This window comes from Ictidomys tridecemlineatus, chromosome 9 (genome assembly GCF_052094955.1).
Source record: "Ictidomys tridecemlineatus isolate mIctTri1 chromosome 9, mIctTri1.hap1, whole genome shotgun sequence".
Lineage (NCBI taxonomy): Eukaryota > Metazoa > Chordata > Mammalia > Rodentia > Sciuridae > Ictidomys > Ictidomys tridecemlineatus.
In genome coordinates, this window is record NC_135485.1 from 57,311,824 (window position 1) to 57,324,550 (window position 12,727).

General features: G+C 34.5%; 1 protein-coding gene across 2 annotated transcripts in view; it reads right to left on the bottom strand.

Annotated features, from left to right (window-relative positions):
- Positions 1–12,727, bottom strand: part of Sdad1 (SDA1 domain containing 1) — a 52,788-nt gene that overhangs the window by 35,149 nt on the left and 4,912 nt on the right. For both annotated transcript variants that reach the window (XM_078021424.1, XM_078021425.1), the window contains exons 2-11: positions 12,442–12,546; positions 11,911–12,009; positions 9,029–9,139; positions 7,575–7,646; positions 7,398–7,498; positions 5,877–5,934; positions 5,099–5,173; positions 3,925–4,026; positions 2,429–2,498; positions 1,492–1,595 (exon numbers count right to left, since the gene is read on the bottom strand). In XM_078021424.1, the coding sequence (XP_077877550.1) occupies positions 1,492–1,595; positions 2,429–2,498; positions 3,925–4,026; positions 5,099–5,173; positions 5,877–5,934; positions 7,398–7,498; positions 7,575–7,646; positions 9,029–9,139; positions 11,911–12,009; positions 12,442–12,546 (897 nt within the window). The remainder of the gene's footprint in view (positions 1–1,491; positions 1,596–2,428; positions 2,499–3,924; positions 4,027–5,098; positions 5,174–5,876; positions 5,935–7,397; positions 7,499–7,574; positions 7,647–9,028; positions 9,140–11,910; positions 12,010–12,441; positions 12,547–12,727) is intronic.

Consider the following 12,727-nt stretch of genomic DNA (forward strand, 5'->3'; position numbering starts at 1 on the left):
ACAGACATGAAGACCAATGGAACAGAATGGAAGATGCAGAGACAAACCTATATAAATGGAGTTATCTCATACTCATAAAGATTCCATAAACATACTTTAAAGAAAAGACAGCCTTTTCAACAAACGGTGTGGGAAACCTGGAAATCTACATGTAGCAAAATGAAATTTAACCCAATCTCTCACTTTGCACAAAACTCAAAGGATCAAGGACCTAGGCATTCTACCAGAGATCCTGTACCTACTAAAAGAAGAAGCAGGGCCAAATTTCCATCATTGTTGGAAACTGGGTTAGGAACAGAATTCCTCAACAAGACTCCTATAGTGCAAGAAGTAAAATCAAGAATGAATAAATGAGGTAATATCAAGTCAAAAAGCTTCTTCTGAGCAAAAGAAACAATCAAGAATATAAACAGAGAGTCCACAGAATAGGAGAAAATCTTTGCTACATGGCACCTTAGATAGAGGATTAATCTCCAGGATATATAAAGAACTCAAAAAATTTGACACCCCCCTCCAAAAAAAAAAATCATCAAATAATCTAATCAATAAATGGACAAAGGAAGTGAACAGACACCTCACAGAAGAAGAAATACAATCAATCAACAAATATATGAAAAAATTTTGTTCAATATCACTAGCAATTAGAGAAATGCAAATTAAAACTACATTGGGATTCCATCTCACTGCAGTCAGAATGGCTACTATCAAGAATACAAGGAACAATAACAATGGTAAGGATATGAGGAAAGAGGTACACTCATACATTGCTGGTGAGCCTGCAAATTGGTTCAACCACTCTGGAAGTAGTATGAAGATTCCTCCATTTGACCCAGTTATCCCACTCATCGGCATATCCCCAAAGGACTTAAAATCAACATATTATAGTGACACAGTCACATCGATGTTTATAGAAGCTCAATTCACATTGTTAAGGGATGGAACCAACCTTCAACAGATGAATGGATAAAGAAAATGTGGTACATATACACAATGGAATATTACTCAGCCATAAAGAATGAAATGATGGCATTTGCCAGTTAATGGAGCAACTGGAGACTGCCATGCTAATATTAATAAGCCAATCCAAAAAAAAACAAAGGCTGAATATTCTCTCTGATATGCAAATATTAACTCACAATAAGCTAGCGGGGATGGGGGGGAATAGATGTTTACTAGATTAGACAAAGTGGATGAAGGGAAGGGATGGGGGATGGAAATAGAAAGATAGTAGAAAGAATCAGACATAACTTTCCTATGTTCTTATATGAATACATAAGCAGTGTAACTCCACATCATGTACACCCACAAAAATGGTAAGTTATACTCCATGTATGTATGTCAAAATATATTCTACTGTCATGTATAACTAAAAAGAACACATAAAAAAATTTTTAAAAAATTAAGACACTGCTTTAACCTAATGGCTTTCCTTTTACTGAGAATATTTCTAGATTTCTAGATTTTAGAAGAGAAACATAAGGTATTTCAAACCTCGTGAATTCCCACCAATCTGGAGATGAGATTCATGAGCATCATCTTCACTTCAAACCTTTCCTTAGAGCTCTCCAGCTGCTTTAGTAATTTTTCTGCAAAATCTGGAAAGGAGAGGATCAAAGAAGTACAGTGTGGGTCTATGGTCTGTACATAATTAGATCAGTGAAAAGATCAAACATAGATGAATATACTTTATGGTGCTCAAAGTCACATCTTTAAGAGCCTCAAAGTTTTAAGCATCCGTATCTAGAGTAACTGTTTAATAGGGGCTTCACTTAATAGCTTTGTTTATCAAAATATAGTCTACAGACCAGCAGCAGTCAGAACTGGAACCTTCTTAGAAATGTAGAATCTCGGGTCCTACTTGTATCCTGCTGAATCAGAATCTGCACTTCAACCAATTCTCTAGGTGATTTGTATGCACATAAAATTTGAAAAGTACTGACCTAGAACAGGGGTTAGCAAATATTGCTATACAGTAGAGTACAGAGAGCCACACTCCATACAAACTAAGTCACAATCTCTGGGCATCAGAATACATCTATAATAAATTCTCCAGGTGATTATAATGTGTGACCTAGTTTGAGAACTAGTGTTTTAGAATACAGTTTCCCAGACTTTTGGTTTCTGAAGATCAATTTAGAAAAAAAGGAAACAGACAATCAGTTTTCGTTTAAGTACAATATTCTACTACTTTTGTGTTGTTAAAAATATGAATCTCTGAAAAACTTGTCCATCCAGTTTTGTTATCTTGCCAGACTGGAAATCATTCCTTAACAATACAATTCTCTAGGCTACAACCAAGTAGAAAAAATTAAGCACTTATGTCTATTAAGTGCCAAGGATCATATATTTCCTGACAATCCTGAAAGCAAGAAACAAAACAGGCAGAGATAAAGCCAATAAGGAACTTAGGAAATTATAACTACAGTACCTTGGGGATCATGAATCAAGTGAATGGCTGAAAAGTTAAACACCTCTGGCTTTTTTTTCTTCCTTTGTTTCTAAAAGAGACAGAACGAAACAACTTTTCAATCTGAATTATAATGATATTGTCCTTGGAATTCAATGTGCTACGGTGCTAAAGGCTGTAGACTGTGTAAAAAGAAAAAAAAAAAAATCCTTGATCTAAAAACCTTTCTTTCAACTGAAAGAACTAAAGATGGTTTTTGCCATTTAAGATTAAACCCTAGGAATCTTCTAGGCATTAGAATCTGTGAAACTTAAAGGAATCTGGAAATACAAACAATTAAAAATAGAAGAGCTGGGCACAGTGGTACACGCTTATAATCCCAGCTACATGGGAGAGTAAGGCAGGGAAACCAAAGATTTAAGGCTAGCCTCAGCAACTTAGCAAGACTCTACCTTGATAGAAAGCAAAAAAAAAAAAAGGGGGGGTGAAGAGGGGCCTGGAGTTGTGGCTCAATGGTAGAGCTCTCGCCTAGCAAGTGTGAGGCCCTGGGTTCGATCCTCAAAATAAACTAAAGGTATTCTGTCCAACTACAACTAAAAAATAAATATTAAAAAAAAAAAAGAGGTGAGGAGGTGCTGAGATATAGCTCAGGGGTAGCTGGCTTGTCTGGCATTTACAAGGTCCTATGTTCAATCTCCAGTACTACCCAGGACATACATACACACACACACACACACACACACACACACATACACACACACACAAAATACTCAGAGGGACCAAACTAATGATTCTCAGAATAATCATTATAAAATAATAAATGCAATTGATTTCTATACTTTTCTAAAAAAAACATGTCTAGCAAAGATATCCTAATACAGGCACATTCTATCAGAACAATTGAAAGTGAATTTACATTAAACAGAGACATGAGATGGGAGGGAAAGGGAGAGAAAAGGGAAATTGCATGGAAATGAAGGGAGACCCTCATTGCTATACAAAATTACATATAAGAGGTTGTGGGGGAATGGGAAAATAAACAATGAGAGTAATAAATTACAGTAGATGAGGTAGAGAGAGAAGATGGGAGGGGAGGGGAGAGGGGATAGTAGAGGATAGGAAAGGTAGCAGAATACAACAGTTACTAACAGGGCATCATGTAAAATTGTGGATGTGTAACCGACGTGATTCTGAAATCTGCATTTGGGGTAAAAATTTGGAGTTCATAACCCACTTGAATCTAATGTATGAAATATGATATGTCAAGAGCTGTGTAATGTTGTGAACAACCAATAAAAAAAAAAGAAAGTGAATTTAATCAAATTAATTTATTTAAGCCACAGATTTTGCTAGAGCTGAATATCTTATTAAAAATTAGTGTTGAAAAATTCATCACAAATTTCTAAATTTTGAAAAAATGCTATTTCTGGATTTCTAAATCTTATAAAGCTCTAGCTAAAAACCATATATTCAGTATTTTAATGATTCCTACCTCATTTCCCAGGTATCAATCTCACCTTGAGTACTTTCATTGCCTTTTCCAACTTTTTCTTGTTTTTGGAGCTCTTCTTCCCTGTGGCATACTGCACTAGCAGGTCTCTTGCTGTGGGGCCCTCATCCTGAAAGAGATACTACTTTGTAAAATTGGAAACAAGGGGCTAGGGTTGTGGCTCAGAGGTAGAGCGCTTGCCTAATTAATGCATGAAGCACTGGGTTCAATCCTCAGCACCACATAAAAATAAAATAAAGGTATTGTGTCCATCCACAACTAAAAAATAAAAGTTAAAAAAAAATTGGAATCTAGGAATAGATCTGCATAGAAGCAATATATAATCCTTTCAACAACTTTTTGGTTCTTATCTGCTCTGCACACACCTATTAAAAATGAATAAATTTTAAAAATTAAGTTAAAAAATATGCACCCTGGGCAGGGGATGTGGCTCAAGCGGTAACACGCTAGCCTGGCATGCACGGGGTGCTGGGTTCGATCCTCAGCACCACATAAAAATAAAATAAAGATGTGTGTCCACTGAAAACTAAAAAAATAAATATTAAAAAATTCTCTCTCTCTTCTCTCTCTTAAAAAAAAATGCACCATCTCTGAAGAAGGAACAGCAATGTAGAAATAACATTAAAGTAAAACAAATTTTATCCATAGTATCTAAAAAGTTTTATAGCAAAAATGTATCAATCGCACATTGTTTAAAAGATGGCTATCACATATTTTAGATCTAGCTATCAAAATGCTTTAAATGGAAAAGGGAGACTTTTTAGAATTTCTTTTTAATATTTCTAAGAAAATTTTATGATGTCATAAATCTTGATTATTTTTCCTTTTAAAGATGCCATAATCTTCTCCCCTCCTCCCATTGTAAATTTCTATGATGTTGACATTATCTCAAAATATACTGGCAGCAATTTTTATTCTAAATTTGTACAGTAAGATAAAGATATAGCTTTAGGGTTAAGAATAAGATGGAATAAATCTGCTTTTTACTTCATCAATCTTACTGAATACAAGTGATAAATTCAAAGTGAAATAAAATCTTAATATAGAACTCAATGAAGGACAAAGGTGAAATACAACAGTTTTTCTAACTCTAGTAGTCCAAAATTTTACAAGTTGTTCTCAGAGAAAAAAATGAAATCTGAGAAATTATAAAATTCAGAAGCATCTATCATTAAACTAACCTCAGATTCTGAGTCACTGTCCTGTTTCTCATTTTCATCTTTCCCAAGGAAGAATGTCAAAGCAGCAACTAGTATCTAAAGACCAATCAGAAAAAAGTCAGTTATCTAACCCAGCTTACAACAACAACAAATTTTTTTTTTTTACATTTTACATATACATATGAACTAGGATCTAAAGAAAAATATGCAAAGTGTAGTGGGATTTTTGCTCCTTTTGTTTAATTTAAAAATGTTTTCAACATGTCATCTGTACCATAAATATGTAATTTTAAAAATCCTTAACTACAGGTGGGGGTGTAGTACAGTGGTAGAGCACATGTTTAGCATGCATGAGTTCCTGGGTTCAATCTCTAGCATCACAAAAATTAAATAAACTTAGGATAAAACTGTCAGGCTCTGTTATCTTTGTCTTTCAGGTAGACTACCAAGAATTTCTACATTCCACATAAGGAAAGTAATGTCATGGCCCTTCTAACAGAAAGTCAAATATAGTTCTTAAAATTCTTTCAATTGTATCAGAGCCTAACAGAAGAGAAGAATTAGAGGGGAAAACAATGTAAACAGCTATCACTCATTACAATGCTTTATAATCTCATAATTGCTTGACTCTTCTATAGCACAGACAATCTAAGGAAGTAGTCTAAGTACAAAGAAAGCCTCATTAAACATAAATCCCACGTTCCACCCACCACTTCTTTACATATCCAGTTCCTTTACCTTCTATCCATAGAAACAGACCACAAAGACAGTGTTTCCACACAGCCCTACAAGTGCTCACCTTGGTGACCTTAGAGAAACATGCAGTTGTGATAACATTAACAGTTTTGGCATCATTCCTGGGGGGAGACAATGAATGTTTTGAAGTAGACTTTCATTGTATTGTATTTCACAGTACAGACAATGGCACAAAAGAAACAACATAAAAAATACTTCTGACATTCGAATTTTCAACTCTAAAATTTTTAAATCATGGTTTGCATCCAGGTGGTGGTGCACACCCATAAATCTCAGGTACTTGGGAGAATGAGGCAAGAGGATCAAAAATTCATGGATAGGGGCTGGGGTTGTGGCTCAGTGGTAGAGTACTTGCCTAGCATGTGTGAGGCACTGGGTTCCATTCTCAGCACCACTTAAATAAATAAATAAAGGTATTGTATCCATCTTCAACTAAATATATTTAAAAAAAAAAAAAAGTTCAAGGATAGCCTGGGCAACTCAAAGGACACCATGTCTCAAAACAAAATTTTTAAATAGGCTGGGGGTATAGTTCAGTGGTGGAGAATTTACTGAGCATGTGCAAGGCCCTGGCTTCAATCCCCAGTGCCAAAAAATGTCATGGATTCCTAAATTAGTCAACCACAAGTAAAACATTTAATTTTGCCCACTCTTAAGACAGAAAATTTGCAACAAGTAAGGTGAAGTATTTGAAGTATTTTAATGACACAGAATCTACTTAAAGTAAGTGGAGAAAACACCCCAACAACCCAGAAGAAAAAACCTGTAATACAGCAAAAATCCAACCATAGTTAAATATGCATGTTATATAAATACCCAAAAGAAATATAAAATACTAACAGTTAATCATGTTTGGGTGGTGGGATTTTTATAAAAAAAAATAAAAAACAACAACAGGGCTGGGGTTGTGGCTCAGCAGTAGAGCGCTCGCCTCGCACGTGCGAGACCCTGGGTTCGATCCTCAGTACCACATACAAAAATAAACAAGTGAAATAAAGTTGTATCCAACTACAACTTAAAAAAAAAAAAAAAAAAAACTTTTCTAGTTTCTCCAAATGTTCCAAAAAAGGAAGAAAAAAAAAATAAAGTTCATCAATAACAAAGAGCAGAAGACATGAGTTGGGGCATTATATCAACAAAACAAAGTATATGAAATACAGTATTTCACATGTGCAGTAGTAACTGACTTGGAAATCTTTAGAATGGCAAAGGAAGTAGGGCAGATTTTGAGGTCAGAAGACCTGGGTTTCAATTTCAACTCTTCTTCTTAATACCTAAACTCTTACTCTATTACCTTCCATTTCATTACCTATAAAATGGAGCTAGTTCCATACAGGCTGCCTTTGTTCTTAGGATGTTCTTAAGAGTAAATGAGGTAATCAAGAAACAGTAGTCAATGTTATCTAGTCATTTGGATTGCCTCCATATTCTTACTTCTAACTTAGTTTATGATAGATGTATATCGAAGAGCACATGATGAAAAGTATTTGTTTATGTGCTCTGTATTAATTATGAGTGAAAAAAAGAATCTACTTCTTAAAAGACAAAGTCATATATCTATTACCAGATATTCCTTCTGTAGAGTTCTATCATCACATCCAAAGATATCTTGGCTGCAGTTGCATTGCTATCTCTTAACATGGTATACATAAAATTCTGCAAAACCTGAAGAGAAAGAGAAAGAAGTCTTAATACATTGATGGTACAATGCTACAAACATGGACAATAAAAAGGTACTTACTACATTCACTTTATTGTTCTTGTGTTTTGCATTTATATTCTTGATATCAGTTACAATATGCGTGTATAAAGTCTGAGGAAAAGAAACAAAAACATACATTAAACCTAACCAACATTTCTAACCTATTAAATTTGGATAAAAATACAAATAAGAATAACTTAATTTTACCTATTTTCATTATATCATAAAAGATACAAAAAATAAAAGCAAGCAAATTTATAATAATAATTTAAAAAGCAGCTAAAAACCAAAGTAAAGTTATCCTAAAAAGCTAAACATCAAGTTACTATAGGACCCAACAATTCCACTCCTTGGTATATACCCAAAAGAAATGAAAAACCCATTTCCATATCAGTGTTCACACAAATATTCATAGCAGTATTATTCATAATAACCAAAAAGCAGAAACAATCCAAATATCCCCATTGACTGATGAATGGATAAACACAATGGAGTATAGCCATATAACAGAATATTATTTGGAAACAAAAAGAATGCAGTGTCCATGGATAAACCTTAAAAACATTATGCTCAATAAAAGAAGACAGCCAGAAAAGACATATATTATATGCCTGCACTTATGTGAAATATCCAGAATAGGCTAATCTATAGAGGACAAAAAGAAGAATAGTAACTGTCTAGGGCAGGAAAAGATGGGGGCTGATTATTCAAAATCAAATGTAGTAGTCTTTCAATACTCTGAAAAAAAAATGTTTAGGTTAATGAATATAAACTTTTGATTTTTCTTTCTTAAATTTGTTTCATAAACCTTCAGCTTCTAGTTTTATGTAGCAAAGACAAGGTCACGTGAAAATGTCAAAAACAACAATAAAAGTTAGTTTTTTTAGGATGATTACAGTTATGAATGTCCATGCCCTGATTCTGTTACAACAGAGCAGTGGTAAAGGAATTGGATTTTGGAGCCAGATTACCTGGTTTTATATTCCAGTCTCACCACTCAGAAACTGTGTGATCCTAGGCAAGTTACTCTTTTTCTCTGTGCCACAGTCTTTTTATCTGTAAAGTGCTAATAAAAATTATAATGAAAATTCCTATCTCATTGAGCTTTGTGAGTAAACAAATACACAAAAGCTCACAGAATGTGCCTGGCACAAAGTATGCACAAAGTAAATGTTAGCTATTAAATGTTTGATATTAATACCATATTGCATGTACACAAAGGTTTATTTTTTTTTCTGTTAAAATTATTCTTGGGCTGGGATTGCAGTTCAGTGGTAGAGCACTTGCTTAACATGTGTGAGGCACTGGATTCAATTCTCAGCACTGAATATAAATAAAATAAAGGTCCATCAACAACTAAAATAATATAAAAATATTATTCTTTGCCATATCCAAGGACATAAAGCATAAAGAATTCAAGGGATTCCAAACTCTCCACATTTTATATAACTTGAAGGAAGAATGAGATGTAGGGAAAAACTTTTGTTCTTTACCTTTCGCAGAAGCTTATCATGGCAACGCAGAAGTTCGAAGAAGAGCTCTAGTAAATTTGATGGATTGATGAGATTCTTATTTCTCAGCAAGATCAGAGCTTTGCAAAATGTCTTTGAAAGGAAAAGAAAACACAGTTATAGTATATGTCTTATGGACAAAGGGAAAAATCAAATAAGAAAATGGAGCATTTATATATATCCCAAAGAGGTTTAGGTCTTTTCCTAACAAGGCACTATTCTAGGCATTGGAACAGACAGTCTCTGCCCTCATGGAGCTTCCACTAGGGGTGGAGCAGAAGAAGATATAGGCATAAAGAAGAGTATGTGAGATAATAAATGTCACAGAAGAAGTAAAACAGGGTAATAGGATTGATAAATTCTGACTGAAGAAGGCAACTTTACAAAGAGAGGTCAAGGAAGGCCTCCCTGGAAGACTGTCTTCATTTGAGAAAACCCTAGTGATCAATGACTCCACGAGGATAACATAGGTCAGGCAACAATGAAATGATACATGAAATGGAATAATCAAAATAAGTCTGTTACCTTACAAGACTTGTAGCATTCTTGCTTACCACCAATTTTCATATGCAGTCTTATCCAAATTATGACCTCTAATACTACTTTCCATAAGATCTAATAAGAAATATTTGGAGAATAGTTGGTTGCTTACTGTTTGTGCAGGGGAAACAATAAGAATGGGCTTGGGACTATTTCTTCTAGAATATAATAAGGATGCTTTAAAAATATCAGGGGCAGGACTGGGCTCAGCGCAGTAGAGCTACGCTGTGGCTCAGTGGTAGAGCACTAGCCTAGAATATATGAGGCACTGGGTTCAATCCTTAGCACCACATAAAAATAAATAGAAGAAAGGTCTTAAAAAAAAAAAAATCAGGGATACTTCTAAAACAACTAAGAAGCTCCCCCTTGGCCAAGTGGTGACAATGTGAACACAAAATAATAAGACCCCAAAAGAACTTAATAAAAGTATTTTAAAAGGTCAAAGAAAAAAATCTGCTTAATTTTTCTTGCTTTTCATTACATAAGTAAGTTGTGAATATTTAGTTTCTTCTACAAAGAAATACAATCTGTTTCCATCTATGTAAGCAGGAAAGAGTAAACAAATACTTGGGGATTCCAAAGTACAAAAATAACAGCAAAATAAACTAGATGGAAAGTCCAATGGTTAATCAGAATTGGTGGTTATCACAATAACCAATAAAATAGGCCAGGCATAGTATCAAACACCTGTGTTGCCAGTTTTTTGAAGACGGGCTATAGATACAGCTCAGGGCAAGAGCATTTGCCTCGCATGTGCAAGGTCCTGGGGCTCACTCCCCGTAACAAATGCATGCACATGTGTGAGCGCGCACACACACGCACACACACACGCACACACACACACACACACACACACATACATATTAGAACACAAAAAGTTCTTCTGTATATACTAAATTATTCCTCTAAAGAGCAATGCTAACTATTCAGACTCAATCCTTCATGTTCTAGCAAAGGAAATCTCTGTTTAAAAAACAAAAACAAAAGAATCTTACTAATCTTTATAAAACATAAAGAAACATACTGCTGGGTGTGGTGGTGCTTGCCTATAGTGCCAGCTTCTCAGGAAGCTGAGGCAGGATTACTTGCGCCTAGTAATTCAAGGCCTGAGCAACATAGCAAGGAGGGAACATACAAACAAAAAAGAAAACCCCAAAACAGCGTAAAAATGGTAGAATTACACAAAGTCTGGGAAAAACATTAAGAATAAGAAAAAAGTTAAAAGTCCACATCATCTACAACCACAAGAATGGGATCTAATTAGAATAAGTTATACTCCATGTATGTATACTATGTCAGAATATACTCTATTGTCATAAATATTTAAAAAGAACAAATAAAAAGTAAAAAGAATAAGTAGTATGTTAAATCTATAAACTTAGTTAAATATTTTTACAAGTTTTGGCATAGGATATTAGTATGCTTTGTGATCATAATTATTTTTTGTAAGTACCTGCTGTAAAGGTATTTGAAAGGCAGATATGCCTATGTTGGGTTCCCTAAAAGCAGAGTCTGATTCATTCTAAGTCACTTGTGAATACATGCTCTCAAAAGAGAAGTGAAGAATGCAGAATAAGTACAGAGAAAAGAAAAACCAAGCAAAGACACGTACTTGGCTGGAGACTAGCTTTGGTGCAATCACAGGGAAGCCCTGGAGTACAATTTACAATACAGTTAGACCCAACTGAGTTGGGTTTTGCAGGTCATGATAATCAGCTGGGAGTGTAACCTCCCAGATCTAGGACTTTCATTTAGCTGGGGACTATGCTTCAGAGTAAGGTGGCGGCAGAAGTTGGGGGGTTAGAGGGGATCAGCAGTTGACATTCTCAGCAGATAGGGGAAATGGGTACAACAGTTGGTATACGGGATCTTAACCAGGACCCAAGATCAACCACTAGAGTGACAATGTTTAAATGCTCAAACTGGCCATTTAATGGATAACTTTACTGAATTAAGTATTATATAAAAACTACATATTATAACAATTAAGGTTCTTCATGCATATGAGATTTGAAGTAATCACCTACTCAAAACAGGGCATGGTGGAAGAACAGAACAATCAGAGAGGAGAGTAGCAGAAAAGGAGATGAGGGAACAAAAACAGGCAGGAAGCAGAGTATAGGTAGGAACTTAACAGGCCACGATGATAAGTGTGAATTATATTATAGATATAAATGAGAACCCACAGAAATTTTAAGGAAAAGGTGACCCTTCTGATTGACATTTTAAAAAGATGTTTAGCTGACAGCCTATTGTCATTTAAATACATTATCATATGCACACCTAAACACAGTATAGTTTATTGATCAAAAAACTTGTCCTACCATTCGAAGATCCGGATCCAATACACTATGATTGTAGGAAAGAAGATCTTTCAGTTCTTGAGGAAAGTTACTTAGATGTTCTGGGTAGCAGTGACCAATCTATAACAAAGCAAAGGCTTTTCTGAAGTTCCTCTTTCTAAAATTGAGATGCACAGATTTAAGATGTTCTGCAAAAGGAAAGTATTTCACAAAGGCAGATGGTCCCAAATTATTTTTTTCCTATGTGCTATTTCTCCTGCTATTCTCATAGTTCCTATAGTCTTTGTAAAATATTAATGATATCATTGAGAACCTGCTCAATGAATTTGAAAAAAATAGTTTGACAGTTTGGTTCTGATTGTTTCTATGAAAAGACCTAACAAATTCTCCACTCATCGTAGGAAGAAAATAAAATCTGTAAGAAAGGGCAAGTTTTAGAAAAACTTAAGCTTCCACTCCAGAATGGAATGAGGTTGAGTATTATTATTAAAAAAATATTCTGTAAAAGTGAGTAACATTGACCTTTGTTTTATTCAGAAATTATCTTCTTACCTGTGCCATAAACATCACCAGCTCTGCCAATTCTTTGCTGGGTTTATTTGGTTGTAACTTGAAAATCTCCACATTGGATTTGTAGTGATTATACTGCTGAAGAAACTGTTGAAAAATAAAATTTAAGTTTGTTATGTTCAATTATATGAGTATCCCAGTATAGAATGAAAAACTATTTAGTAAAGTCTTTGACAGTGGCATGGAGAAAAAGATGCATCTCATATATAAAAATTTTTTCTTTTTCCTTATCTGCATTCTTCTAAATAAGTTTTGAAAAACCTAAAGC